This window comes from Squalius cephalus, assembly GCF_949319135.1.
Source record: "Squalius cephalus genome assembly, chromosome: 3".
NCBI lineage: Eukaryota > Metazoa > Chordata > Actinopteri > Cypriniformes > Leuciscidae > Squalius > Squalius cephalus.
In genome coordinates this window covers 28,513,735-28,528,586 of record NC_137124.1, presented here as the reverse complement: position 1 = coordinate 28,528,586, position 14,852 = coordinate 28,513,735, and the positions used below count along the sequence as shown (strand labels likewise).

General features: G+C 44.0%; 1 protein-coding gene across 4 annotated transcripts in view; it reads left to right on the top strand.

The window, feature by feature from the left end:
* Window positions 1-14,852, top strand: part of htr5ab (5-hydroxytryptamine (serotonin) receptor 5A-b) — a 37,621-nt gene that overhangs the window by 12,100 nt on the left and 10,669 nt on the right. For all 4 annotated transcript variants that reach the window (XM_079865170.1, XM_079865168.1, XM_079865169.1 and 1 more), the window contains one exon: window positions 2,776-3,841. In XM_079865170.1, coding sequence (XP_079721296.1) covers window positions 3,134-3,841 — 708 coding nt within the window. In that variant the 5' untranslated portion in view covers window positions 2,776-3,133. The remainder of the gene's footprint in view (window positions 1-2,775; window positions 3,842-14,852) is intronic.

Sequence of the window (14,852 nt, the reverse complement as noted above, 5' to 3'; positions counted from 1 at the left end):
CCATTAATGCCAACATAATTTTCGAGTCTATTTAAAAGAATGTTGTGGTCGATAGTGTCAAATGCAGTACTAAGATCGAGTAACACTAATAGAGAGATGCAACCACGATCGGATGATAAGAGCAAATCATTTGTGACTCTAATGAGAGCTGTCTCAGTGCTATGGTACGGTCTAAATCCTGATTGAAAATCCTTGCAGATATAATTTCTTTTCAAAAACGAACATAGTTGTGAAGATACTGCCTTTTCTAGTATCTTTGACAGAAACGGTAGATTCGAGATCGGCCTGTAATTGACTAATTCTGTAGAATCAAGTTGTGTTTTTTTAACAAGCGGTTTAATCATAGCCAGCTTAAACGTTTTTGGTATTGTCGTAGATTTTTCCCTAAACCTAACTAAGTCCTATCTCATCTGACCTAAGCCTACCTGGGCCTATAATATTTATACTCTAGCGCATCTACACATTGACGGCGGCTGAGTCTAATCCTATACCCTAGCATGTCTACATATCAACGTCGGCTGGGTACTAATACCTATTCCCGTTACTAGCTTACTTCCTATGCAGGAATAATCGACAAACAGACCCCAGCAAATGTCCTTTAAATGCTTTAATCACGGCCGGAGGATCTCTCGATCAGTTCTCAGAGAATCTCTCCCAAGAAGAAGCAAGGCCGGAGGATCTCTGACAAATTCCATTGAGAATCCCACCAACTAAAAGAACACAACAGGTTTTATAGAATAAGGAGGTATGGCAAAAATGTCATACTGCATTACATAATTTCCCCACAATTTGATTGGTTTTCATAGACAAACCCTTTTGTTACCTTCATGTTAGGCCTGAAAAGAGAAGTAAGGTTAGCAGTTAGAGACATGGTTAGTTTAATATACAGTTTACTATTTTATCTATTAAAAATCCACCACAGTATGTATCCTAATGACAAAGATGAATTAATGATATTAAGAAGGATCTATGACCTCTGGAAGCATCTTTTTCAGTAGCTTAGTCGGTATAGGGTCTAACATACATGTTGTCGATTTAGATGATTTAACGAGTTTAGAAAATTCTTCCTCTCCTATAGTAATGAATGAATGAATGTTTCCTTAGGGAGACTACAATGCACTCACTGATGCAATGCTGTAGTAGACGGTTGCATAGTTATAATTTTCTCCCTGATATTATCAGTTTTATAAGTGAAGAAGTTCATAAAGTCATTACTGCTGTGCTGCTTGGAAACTTCTGGGCTTGAAGCTTTATTTTTCGTTAGTTTAGCCACTGTTTCAAATAAATACCTTGGGTTTTGTTTGTTTTCTTCTAATAAGGTTGAAAAATAAGCAGATCTAGCAGCTTTTAAGGCCTCTCTGTATGCAATCGAGCTCTCTTTGTCACAGCAGCAGAATATAATTAAGTAAACAACATTAACTGTAAACATGGATACAGGCGGATTGGCGTTCGTTAAGAATGTTCAATAATTATATGATTACTTACAGTGTGATACACGCAAAATAAGTAAAAACTCCTCCGATTTGGGCTAATACGCTATATTTCACTCTACAAACTATATACAATATTCATCCAATCTCCTTTTTCCTTTATCATCCGTCTACTCTCTTCTCCATCACTTCGCGAACTCCAGTGTAAAGTTTGGAATAGTCCATTTCTCGCTTAATGACAGGGGTGACTGGGAGAGTCCATGTGCCAAAGGGGAACACTTTCTACAATAATACCGAATGGACCTTATATATAGGGATGCTGTGATAGGTGAGAGTCTGCTGATGTAAGCTTGACTGAAGTGACCTGCCAGAACTAATGCTACGCTTGATTTTGCACTTATAGATGGGACATTCATGGGATTGGGAAGTGAGGCAAAGCTTATAGTTTGTACTGTTCGAGGCCAAAATAAAACCCTTCAAGGCCTCATTATGCTTCTGTGTCAACTCCACGGCGTAGTTACGCCGTCACTCCTACGGCGTCGTGCCCGTTTTATGGTTCTGCGTCGGGTTGCGTTGCATCGCGGTGCATTTCACCGCCAGAACGCTAGGGGGGTGTGTGGTTCGCGAATCTCTTTGCTAGTTTTTTGTTTTGGTTCCGTGCGGAGTAAGAAGGAGTAAGAAGAGGGTATGTAGTGAACTTTTATAAATTGCCCCAAATTTCTATACAATAAGTTAAATAGGGCAAAACCAGTGAACAATACAATATATATAGTGCATTATATTCCAAGACATTTAACTTTATTAATTATAGAAATACTTTTAGATACTTTACCTTGTATGTATCTGATGTGTGGTTTCCAGCTTAATTTACTATCAATAGTTATTCCCAAGAATTTAATTTCTGACACTATTTCTAATGCAACACCATCAATACTTAATAACATTTCTGCGTTTTCTTTATAATTACCAAACCTGTATAATCTGACCAATCACAGCCATTGCGGTCTGCGTCGCCTCGACGCGTAGTTAAAATTTTTTGGAGGTGCACGTCGAGCTACGGCGGAGGGGTCGGAGAGGGGTTCGCGGCGACGCAGAGGGGTCTGCGGGGGTATGCCGTCGATTCGACGCAGAAGCATAAAACAGGCTTCACAGTGTGCACATCCTCAGCCAGGATGTGTTTACAATGTCCTGGCACAAACACATGAGATATATATACTGTATATATAAAAGAAATCCATTCCATAGCCTAGAGCTGTTTTCTATTTCAGGTGGTAGCTGAATAAGACGATTTTGTGGGATGAACTATAAAATTCATTTATGCCTTTTTTTCTTTCTTGTCTTTTAGGATGAAGGATGGAGGATGGCTTCTCCCATCTTCAGATGTGTGTCCTGTGAACCTTTAAATTGCTGAAGGCTATAAAATCACGATTATCAATATGTGCAATCATGATGTCATCTATAATCAGTATGGCAGCACTTTAAAACTCCTACCTTTTCAGTGACCGGCATACAAAACACCCACTCAGAAAACAAACTCTTGTAAATGTTTTCTTAACAAATTAACTTGAAAACATCCAAAAAGAAAACCATGCCTGACCTAAAAAAAAAAAAAAATCCATTCACTCTCATAAGTGACTTCATTTATTTTCACCTTGCCTTTTAATTAGAACCAGATATCTGTTTGCATACAGTCACATGCTGCCATGACTCAACCCAATGTTACAGTACTCTTGGCTAATATCTCTGGAGGATCTGAATTGGGTAATCTATACCGTCCATTTTCTGTGTTCAGTGTTCTCACGCTCACTTTGCTGGCCATGCTTGTGGTGGCCACCTTTGTATGGAACCTTCTGGTTTTGGTGACCATCCTGAGGGTGCGCACCTTCCATCGTGTTCCCCACAATCTGGTTGCCTCCATGGCCATCTCGGATGTGATGGTTGCAGGACTGGTTATGCCCCTAAGTCTGGTTAGGGAGCTTTATGGACGGCGGTGGATTCTGGGTCGGGCCCTGTGTCAGGTCTGGATCTCATGCGATGTACTCTGTTGCACAGCCAGTATCTGGAATGTGACGGCCATTGCCCTAGATCGTTACTGGTCCATAACACGCCACCTGGAGTACACATTAAAAACACGCAAACGAATCTCTAATGTGATGATTGGCCTCACATGGCTACTCTCCTCTGTTATCTCGCTTTCTCCGCTTTTTGGTTGGGGTGAGACCTACTCAGAAGTCAGCCTGGCTTGTCAAGTAAGCCAGGAGCCCTCATATACAGTCTTCTCCACCTTTGGAGCCTTTTACCTGCCCCTCTGTGTGGTGCTCTTTGTCTACTGGAAGATCTACAAGGCTGCCAAGTTCCGCATTGGCTCTCGCAAGACCAACACCATCACACCCATGGCTGAAGTCATAGAGGTAAAAAAAAAAGTTTATATAAGATTATGTATACACCGTGGCAAGTTTGGGATCTCTTTGAAAATACCTGGATTTTTGCATTGATTACTCATAAAAATGTGGTCTGATCTTTAAATCTTATTTTATAGATTATAGATATATATAATTATAGATAAACACAATATGACTAAACTAATAACACAAATAACTGTTCACATTTTTATTAAATATATTGAGCAAAAAGTAAGTGAAACATTTTGTAACTCTTAGATACTCCATTAGCAGCTCCCCACAAATCTGTTTCAGTTAAGAAATTCTAGATTGTCTTGTCTTGATAGCACAGCCCTCTTTAGGGTATGTCACATTTTTTCAGCCATTCTTTGGTTGGTATTATTTGTGTGATGTGGATCATTGTCTTGTTGCATCAACCATCCTCTTTAAAGCTTGAAGTCATTAGCTTCTGTCCCAACATTCGCCTGTAAAATGTCTTGATGGACTTTAGAATTCATTGTTCCATTAATTAATTCAAAGTGTCCAGACACTGAGGCAGCAAAGCAGCATTAAACCATGCTCCATCCACCATGCTTCACATTTGAGATGAGGTTTTAGAGTTGATGTGCAGTTCCCTTTTTTCTTCAAAACATTGTGCATTTTTGTCTCATCTGGTCAACTTTTGTCTCCACTGTTCACAGAACATTTGCCAAAGGAATTATGGAACAACCTGGTGGTTTTAGGCAAACATGAGACATGCCTCAACAGAATTTTTTTTTTTTTTTTCCCTAGTGTTGTCCTTTCATGAACCCCATTATTGTTCAGTGCTTTTGAAATAGCAGACACATGAACAAAGACTTCTGCAGTTTGTAGAGTTTTCAGGGGTCTTTTGTTGTTATCCTTGGGTTCATTCACACCTCTTGTTGTGTTCTGAAAGTGATCTTTGCAGGATGCCCACTCCTAGGGAAAGTAGCATCAATCCAGAATTTTCTACATTTGAAGACGGCAAGGGCATAGTAGGGACATTTAGAAGGGACGCTGGGGACATGTCCCTACCAATATAGATCTATAGAATATAGATCAAACAATTAAAATATATGTAAATGTAATCACTGTTGATGTAATTCTATTCGCATTCGACATGACCTGAGAAGTTCATGTATACTAGAAAACTGCTTTTTCAAGGATGTGCATTTATTGCATGGACGGAGTAAGAACATAAGGTATGTGTTTAAAACATATGTGCACAGTTTAGTTTAATGATAAAGTTTACCCTCTTTAACTTTAATGTTGTTAAACTGAATGTAAAATATGAATGCAAATTGTTAGCTGGAATATCCACAAAATTAAAAGCAACACTGAAATAAGAGCATGCTGTTTATTAGATGAGCGTGAAAGTTGTTCACTACTATAGAAATATGGGACCTGCGCATGTTTTCTTTTAGAATCATCACTGTTCCAATTCAGCAGGAACTGTTGTTATGTCCCCACCAATGTCAAAATAAAAATGTTTGTCTTTAATTGTGAATTTGAAGATCAGACCACATTTTATAAATAATCACTAGAAATTCTGATATTTTCATAGGGTTCTCAAACGTACAACCCCAAATCCAGAAAAGTTGGGACATTTTGTAAAATGCAATAAAATCAAGAATATGTGATTTGTTCATTTTCTTTAACTGACAAAAGTACAAAGAAAAGATTTCCATTGTTTTTACTGAACAACTTAAAGGTGTAGTAAGTGACTTCTGGTAAACACTGTTGATATTTGTAATCACCAAAACAAACATGCCCCTACCCCTACAAACACAGTTCCCTTTCAAGGGAACTCCCGTTGCGTCGAAAAGTACGCTATGGGGAACGCTATGCGTGATGACGTCTTGAAGCACATGTAAAATCAGTCCAATGGTGTGGCGGAACGTCAGAGGCGGGTGACGTCACGTACCAGGAAGCTATAAAAGCCGGCCCGAAACAGAAAACGAAAGCTTTCTGAGTCTTCAGTTGCGCTCTGTGTTGAATCTGTCCTTGTTATTTGGTGTTGTCTGTCTATATATATATATATTCAGTTATGGCGAGCAAGCAGCAGTATCGAGTGTGTGTCCATCCCTGCCCGCGTTATTTAACGGGAGGTGACACACACACTCTTTGTGTTGTTTGTTTGGGAGAGGAGCATGCCCAGTCAGCACTCGAGGGTGGTGACTGTGTGCATTGCTGTGCGCTTCCATTGCGTACGCTCCGATCCCGGTTGGCTCGGTTCAATCCCGACCACGTTCCCCAGGGCTCTGGTCCCGCTGTTGCCGAGGCTCAGCGGCGATCTCAGACCTGGGGTTCGCAAATGGATCTATCAGTGGATGTTGAGACGGGCTCTGCCTTATCTCAGCAACCGTCTGATAGATCCAGTGCCTCTCATCAGGGTGTGGAAGCACGCGCTGCGGTTTCTTCCCCCCCGATGGAGGCACCAATGCTACAATTGTCCAGCTCTGAGGAGGTGGACGTTGTTAGTGTTGACGCTGGGTCTGAGGATTCGCCACCTCAGTCTCATGCATTTGAGGAACTGCTCGAAGTAGTTACTAGAGCGGTCGACAGATTATGTATTGAGTGGCCAGAAGATAGGCAGGACGTTCGCTCGAAAAGTAAGCTCGACGAACGCTTCCTGCCATCTCGTGCACAGCCTCAGCGCAGAAGCCTTCCGTTTTTCCCCAATCTCCACACCGAGGTGTCGAGATCGTGGGGGAAACCCATGTCATCCAGAGTTTATAATGCACAAACATCACATTATTCATCTATCTCTAACTATAAGCAGCATGGTTACGGGGAGATGCCGAAGGTGGAAGAGACGCTTGCTAGCTATCTCTCTCCAGCAACGTCATCCTCCCTGAAGGCATCTGTATTACCCACCAAGCCAGTTAGAATGACTTCATCCCTGGTTAATAAAGCTTATTCCGCCGCTGGCCAAGCTGCAGCATGTTTACATACTATGTCCTTGATGCAAGCATACCAGGCAGAATTATTGGGTGATTTAGATGAGGGCGGGGGAATTGGTCCTGATACAGTCTCTGAACTGCGTAGAGCCACAGATTTGTCTCTCAGGGCCACCAAGGAGACGGCTAAATCCATCGGCCGCTCTATGGCAGCCCTGGTGGCCACTGAGAGGCATCTGTGGCTCAATTTGAGCGAAATTAAGGACAGAGAAAAACATTTTCTTCTCGATGCTCCGGTTTCTACATCAGGTTTATTTGGTGATGCTGTGAATAGTGCTGTTATTAAGTCACAAGAAGCTTCTAAGCAGGCAGCCGCACTTCAAAAGCTTCTCCCCCGCCGTTCTTTCTATGAGGCTGCTGAGCGGGAGCAGCCTCACTCATCTAAAAAGAGTGCTGAACACCGTGCCACTCAAAAACAGAGTGTGTCCTCCCGTGCTCCCCCACAAAAATCACGGGGACACGGAGGGCGCGCTCAAACCCAGCAGTCTTCGAGGGGTAAGACGGATCTGCGGACCGTCATTATCGCCAAGAAGGCTGCTGGGAAAAAGTCCTGACGTCCGAGGGCTCAGGACAAATGAGGGTAGTCCCCCCCGAAGCAGAGCGGTTAACACCTCTTTCTACGGTGCCCGTCTCTCTTCGGTACCCTCAGGGGACCGTTCTGCCAACCCTGCCACCTCCGGTGTTACAGGGCGCAGCGGTCTCCGGCGAGCACATATCTCAAGGACCACCCGGAAACGTAGTGGCCTCGGGATGCCCGCCCCCTCTGAGGAGGGTGTTAGAGCAGTCTGTTCGGTCGTTCCCTGCCGGTGCGCCGTTACAGGGCGACGAATTGACTACTCAACAACAACAAAATCCAGAAACCAGTCTCGAGAGGCTGGTACCTCTAGTAGAATCTTTGACAGCGTGGAAGCTACTGTCAAATGTTTCTCGTTGGGTCCTGCAGACCGTGGAAAAAGGGTATCAGATTCAATTCAAAAGGCGCCCACCTCGGTTTATGGGGGTCCTGCCCACAGTGGTGGGCCCCGAGCAGGTTCTGGTTATGGAACAGGAAGTGAACACTCTGTTAGAGAAAGGGGCCATAGAATATGTACCTCCCTCCAACAGGGAAACCGGGTTTTACAGCCGGTATTTCATAGTTCCGAAAAAGGACGGGGGATTGCGTCCCATTTTAGATCTTCGAGTTCTGAACGAGTCAGTCATGCAGCTCAAGTTCAAAATGTTAACATTGAGACAGATCGTGCCACAGATCAGGTCCGAGGACTGGTTTGTCACGATAGACCTCAAGGACGCGTATTTCCATATTTCCATCCGTCCGTGTCATTGGAAGTTCCTGAGGTTTGCTTTCGGGGGCAAAGCATACCAATATCGAGTTCTTCCATTCGGCCTGGCTTTATCACCCCGCACTTTTACCAAATGCGTGGATGCAGCTCTGGCGCCCCTGTGCCTTCAGGGTATTCGCATCATGAACTACATCGACGATTGGTTGATTTTAGCTCAGTCGCATCAGATGGCGGTTCAACATCGAGATGTTGTTCTCGCCCATATGAAAGAGTTGGGGTTACGGCTGAACGCCAAGAAGAGTGTGCTTTCTCCACTCCAGAGGACCACTTTCTTAGGCGTGGTTTGGGATTCAGTGTCGATGCAGGCGCGCCTGTCACCGCCACGTATAGAGTCCATCCTTGCAGCTGTGAAAAGTGTAAAGCTAGGCCAGCTACTCACTGTCAAACAGTTCCAGAGACTGTTGGGTCTCATGGCAGCAGCTTCCAACGTGATACCTTTTGGACTGCTGCACATGAGGCCCCTGCAGTGGTGGCTCAGGACCAGGGGGTTTTCCCCGAGGGGCAACCCATTTCGCACAATCAGGGTCACGCGGCGATGCTTACGTGCCCTGGTTATGTGGAAGAAACCTTGGTTCCTGTCCCAGGGCCCAGTGTTGGGAGCTCCTTGTCGTCGCAAACTGCTAACGACGGATGCTTCCCTCACGGGTTGGGGAGCGATCCTGGAGGGTCGCTCATCTCAAGGTCTGTGGGAAGACCATCATCGTTCCTGGCATATCAATCGCCTAGAGATGTTAGCTGTCTTCCGGGCTCTGAGGAGCTTTATCACAGATCTCAGGGGACACCATGTGCTAGTACATACGGACAACACGTCGGTAGTCGCCTATATCAACCACCAAGGGGGTTTGCGCTCGCGCCCGTTATCCAACTTGGCACGCCATATCCTCTTGTGGTCCCAGGGGAAGTTACTGTCACTCAGGGCAGCTTACATCCCCGGGGTCCAGAATATAGGAGCAGACACTCTGTCGAGGCAGGGGCCGAGGCCCGGGGAATGGAGGCTCCACCCCGAGGTGGTGGAGCTGATATGGAGGGAGTTCGGCCAAGCACAAGTGGATCTGTTTGCGTCTCGAGAGACGTCTCACTGTCCACTTTGGTTCTCCCTCACGCATCCAGCTCCTCTGGGACTGGATGCTATGGTTCAGACGTGGCCGAGGCTACGTCTGTACGCCTTTCCCCCAGTTGCTCTGCTCCCGGGAGTTCTGGAGAGAGTTCGCAGGGACCGGGTTTGCCTGCTTCTTATAGCCCCGCGTTGGCCGGGCAGAGTATGGTTTCCCGATCTGGTCTCCCTCCTCGACGGGCATCCTCTGGAGTTACCCGTCAGGAGAGACCTTCTGTCCCAGGCAGGGGGCTCAATATTTCACCCCCGCCCAGAACTGTGGAACCTGTGGGCTTGGCCTCTGAGGGGGCCCAGCTCATAGAGTCAGGTCTCTCAACTGAGGTTGTTGAGACCATTCTACAATCCAGAGCTCCCTCCACGAGGAAACTTTATGCCCTGAAGTGGAGAGTCTTCACTTCTTGGTGTAGTGATCGTCGGTTGGACCCAGTTAACTGCCCGATTGGTACAGTGCTGGAGTTCCTGCAGGACCGGTTCACAGCAGGTCTAACCCCGTCCACTTTAAAGGTTTGTGTGGCGGCCATAGGTGCTTACCACATTCCTTTGGGTGGAATGTCTGTAGGGAAAGACCCTTTAATATCCCGTTTCCTTCGTGGCACTTGGAGGCTGAGGCCTGCAGTTCGCTCTAGGGTTCCGCCATGGGACCTGTCCATTGCATTACAAGGCTTGTCCCTGGCCCCCTTTGAGCCCATTGAGGAGGTTCCTGAGAAGTTTTTAACGCTGAAAGCTCTTTTTCTTCTTGCTATTTCCTCTCTCAAGAGAATAGGGGATCTCCAAGCATTGTCGGTGGCTCCGTCATGCTTGGAGTTTGCTCCGGGTATGGTTAAAGCGTTTTTTCATCCAAGACCGGGTTATATTCCCAAGGTCCCCACTAATGTGGCTAGACCTATTGTTCTGCAGGCCTTCTGTCCTCCTCCCTTTCAAAATGCTGACCAGGAGGCTAATAATTTGCTTTGCCCTGTGCGGGCGTTAGACGCGTATGTCCACAGAGCTGCCCTGTGGCGGAAAAGTGATCAATTATTTGTGTGCTTTGGGTCCCCTAACAAGGGAGGTCCAGTGTCTAAGCAAAGGATGAGCAAGTGGGTGGTCGAGGCTATCTCACTTGCTTATGAGGCGGCCGGGCAGCCTTCTCCTTTGGCTGTCCGGTCGCACTCTACTAGGAGTATGGCGGCCTCTAAGGCTCTTATATCAGGAGTGTCTTTACAGGACGTCTGTGATGCGGCGGGCTGGTCCTCACCGCACACTTTCGTCAGGTTTTACTCTCTGGATCTAGACTCTGCTCCAGGGTCTCATGTTTTGTCTTCCTAGTGCTGCTCTCCAGATTACACACAGGACAGACATTCGTAGCTATGGAGGCGTTGGTATAGACGTTCCCCATAGCGTACTTTTCGATGCAACGGGAGTTCCCTTGAAAGGGAACGCCTCGGTTACGACTGTAACCTCGGTTCCCTGAAGAGGGAACGAGCGTTGCGTCGCCTTGCCATATCTCCTTCATGCCTGTCAGCTCGACTTCAGACTTGTACGAAGCTTTCGTTTTCTGTTTCGGGCCGGCTTTTATAGCTTCCTGGTACGTGACGTCACCCGCCTCTGACGTTCCGCCACACCATTGGACTGATTTTACATGTGCTTCAAGACGTCATCACGCATAGCGTTCCCCATAGCGTACTTTTCGACGCAACGCTCGTTCCCTCTTCAGGGAACCGAGGTTACAGTCGTAACCGAGGCGTTTTCATGAACAGCTCCCTACATACCACAATAGTCCAAGTAACTAATATATTACAAATGTGACAAGATTAAGGGGTTGTAGCGATCACTAAAAGGGGAGCCAAAAAACACACTTGGGCACACTTTGGGAGTCAATGCTTGAAATGTGTGGTGGAAGAGGTTTAGAGGTTGCAGGCTTATAGTAATAATAATGCAAATGAACAAACAAGCGAAGATGGCATACACGAGTACATTCAAGCAAAAGGCAACATGTCCTAGTTCTGTGATACACAGCAAAACCAATGTTACTCGCGTATCGAGAAGAAATAAAGCAACCTCTGCATCAGTTTTCAGGCGTTCCCACTCCTTAAGGTCTCTTGAGCGCTGGAAAGCTTCTCCAGTATTAACACAGGTGCTACCTCTTGCCTGATCGTAACCCTTCTTTTTAAAGCTATATTTCCCTGGCCTTTTCCTCTTTTCTTCCATCTTTCTTTCAATAGTCGTTCTACTAATGTCTGTCTTGCGCACTGAGCTCTCTCTCCTCCCCCATCATGAGTGTATACGCCCCTTACTGCTGATTGGCTACAAGGGTGTTTTGGTGCTCAGTCTGATCCACTTCAAAAATGCTTACTGCACCCTTAATTGTCTTTTGTAAATATAAACACATTTTGATTTTGATGGCTGCAACACATTAAAAAAGTTGGTACAGAGGCATGTTTACCACTGTGTCACATCACCTTTCCTTTTAATTACACTTTTTAATAGTTTAGGAATTGAGGGTACTAATTGTTGTAGTTTTGAACGTGGATTTTTTTGTATCGGGCAAGATTGGGCAAAAATTCCACTTGCTCAACAGTCTATGGTCATCGTTGTCTGGTTCTCCTCTTCATGATGTGCCATACATTTTCAATAAGAGACAGATCTAGACTACAGGCAGGTCAGTCAAGCACATCGACTCTACGGTGTAGCACATGCTGAATGAGGCCTGGCATTGTCTTGCTTCCCAGGAAAGATGTCATCTTGATGCCATTAAATGTCTCTGTACAATCCCAAGATATGCTTCTACGTCAGTAGTACATATGCAAGTCACCCATTCCATTTGCACGATGCACCCCCATACCATGACAGATGTTTGTTTTGGCACCTGTTGCTGATGAAAGTCTGGATGGTCCCTTTTGATACCTCAATGTCCATTTTTCCCCAAAACAACCTGAAACGTGGACTCATCTGACCGCAGCACCATCTGAGATGAGCTTAAGCCCAGAGAACTCTGAAGCATATCTGCATAGAATTAATGTATAGCTTTCTCCTTGCGTAAAAGAGATTCAAGTGGCATTTCATGATGCAGCAGCAGACTGTGTTAAGTGACAACGGTTTTCTAAAGAATACCCAAGCCCATGTGGCTATATTTGACAGAGTAGGATGATGGTTTCTCATGCAGTACCATCTGAGGGCTCAAATAGGGTGACAAGACGTCCCGAAAAATTTGTGACAGTCCCGAAATCTAAGCTGTTGTCCCAAATCCCGAATCCGGCCCTAATTGTCCCGAAAATTATACTAAAGCAAAATCTTGAATATTTATTGTCTGATAAAACATTAAAAACTGTCCGTGGAGGTTGAGTCCTGCTGCAGCCAGCCCCTGCCGGTGTGGTGAACAAATGCTCTTTGGCTGCAGCATCTTTTTTTCTTTTTTTGAAGTTCTACAAAGATACCGTAGACACAAATTTATATGCATTTATAAGCGAGCGCAAGTTGCAGCAGCCGCGAGGACAGTGAATGTGCAGGCAGCCAGTCGTAAAGGAGTGATTGATTGGTTGCACTGTGTGCAAAAAAAATACTTCGACCTAATGTCTGATGTCAGGTTACACAAAGCAAATCATCTACACAATTATTTAGTTTTCTTATTTAATGACCGACAATTTAGTTGTAATAATAATTTTGGCATAAGTTTTATTAGCGTTAGGCTATAGCCTGAAAGGTCTGATTTACGCTTTTTCACAATGACATTTGAGTTCATGATTTTAATGTTGTTTTTTTGTGGCAGACTAATGACAGACTGTTGATCTTTGAATAAAAATATGTTTGGTTCAGGTTTGAAATTCATTATCTTTTATTATAGGCTAATAATAAAAGCCTTTGCTTGCAAAGACAGAGAAGCTCCTTTTACACTAAATCATGATACCCTCACCTATTACCAATTCACCTATACCTATTGTGGACTGTTTCAAAAAAGTTTAACTTGGATGTTCTATAAGCTTTTCACTTTTTGTTTTTTTATTTTGCCTCTGTCCCAACATTTTTGGAATGTATAGCATTAGCAACCATCAAAATCAAAATTGGTTTATATTTACAAAATACAATTAAGTTGTTCAGTGAAACATCAGTTGGAAATCTTTTCTTTGTACTTTTGTCAGTTAAATAAAGTTGAAAGCGAATGAAAAAATCACATTCTTGATTTTATTGCATTTTACTATATGTCCCAACTTTTCTGGATTTGGGGTTGTATTTTTGCCATTGTACTGTATATACTGCCATTCACAAATCCTCTCCCGTGACCTTGTGGTATAGTAAAGTGTATGCATCTCACTGGAAGTACTAGGTCAGGTACTTTTTGCCTACTGTTTTAAGAATTCTGTGAATTCAGACATATTACTTTTTTTTTTACATACTGTTTTTCACCTACTATAGAGGTGAAAGTATGCTTATTCTGATGCAGCTAGTCATTATTTTTTATTCCTGAATGAACTAATCGATTGAGTAAATAATTCAATGAGCCACTCATAAAGGCAGACACTTGTACCATTCACAAATGAATCGTCATTTATGAATGAATAGATTGAATGATTAAATTATGCCTCACATTTATAAAAACAGCCAACTGGCAGAACAATGTAACCTGCAAAAAGAGTTACTAAAAATCCCCACCTGCCACCACTATGCACAGACTGACAGTCTGTCAGGCCAGATGTCCTTAATTAATTATTATTTATTTGTTCATACAGACAATGGGCCCTATTTTAACGATCTGAAACGCAAGTATCAAGCGCAAAACGCAAGTAACTTTGTGGGCAGGTCTTGGGTGCTGTTGCTATTAACTTCGGTTAAACAGGCGTATGATAATTTGGGTAAATGTGTAAGCTAGATGTATGCTTTTATAATAAATTGTCTGTCTATCTATCTATCTATCTATCCATCTATCTATTGTAATAATGTATGATTTGCAAAAATGAAAACTGCTGCTTCTGTGTAGATTATGGAATCAAAGTGTATGCGCGCTACATTGATTATGGCCAAGTATGCGCCCTTAAAATAGCATATGAATAACATGCGCAAGGTGCCACTGACTTTAAACTAGTTTTTTTCGGTCAGTGGCGGAATTGTTTTCTAAACCTGCAAAATAGCATGAGGGAACTTTTGCGCCGGAACACGCCTCCTCTTTGCGCTGAACCGCCCCGGGGAGCGCAAGTTCATTCCCTAGTTTACCGACGTGCGTCTGTGGAGGGAAAAGTCCACAGACCCACAGACCCACAGACGCAAAGTCCACAGGTGCAAAATAGGAATGATACATGCATCGGTGTACAAAGTCAATTGCGCTGGGTGCAAGATAGGGCCCAATATCTGAGTTGCTCCTGTAAGTTTTTATATGGACAAAATAATTTGAGTCACACATTAATAAATATGATTGTCAGACTCAAACCCCAAAACCCCACTGTGTGATCAAGCTATGAGTTAGTGAGGTGCCAGAGAAAACAAAAATGAAGAAGGCTAAAAGACAGAGATCATAGAATTGATCAAACCTACAGTAGCAGATGTATTTTCTCAGAAGGAAGGCTCAACCCACAGCTGACATCTGGCCCCACATTGAGTGAGAGATCCAAGTATAATTGGAAGCAGCTTCTCACTGC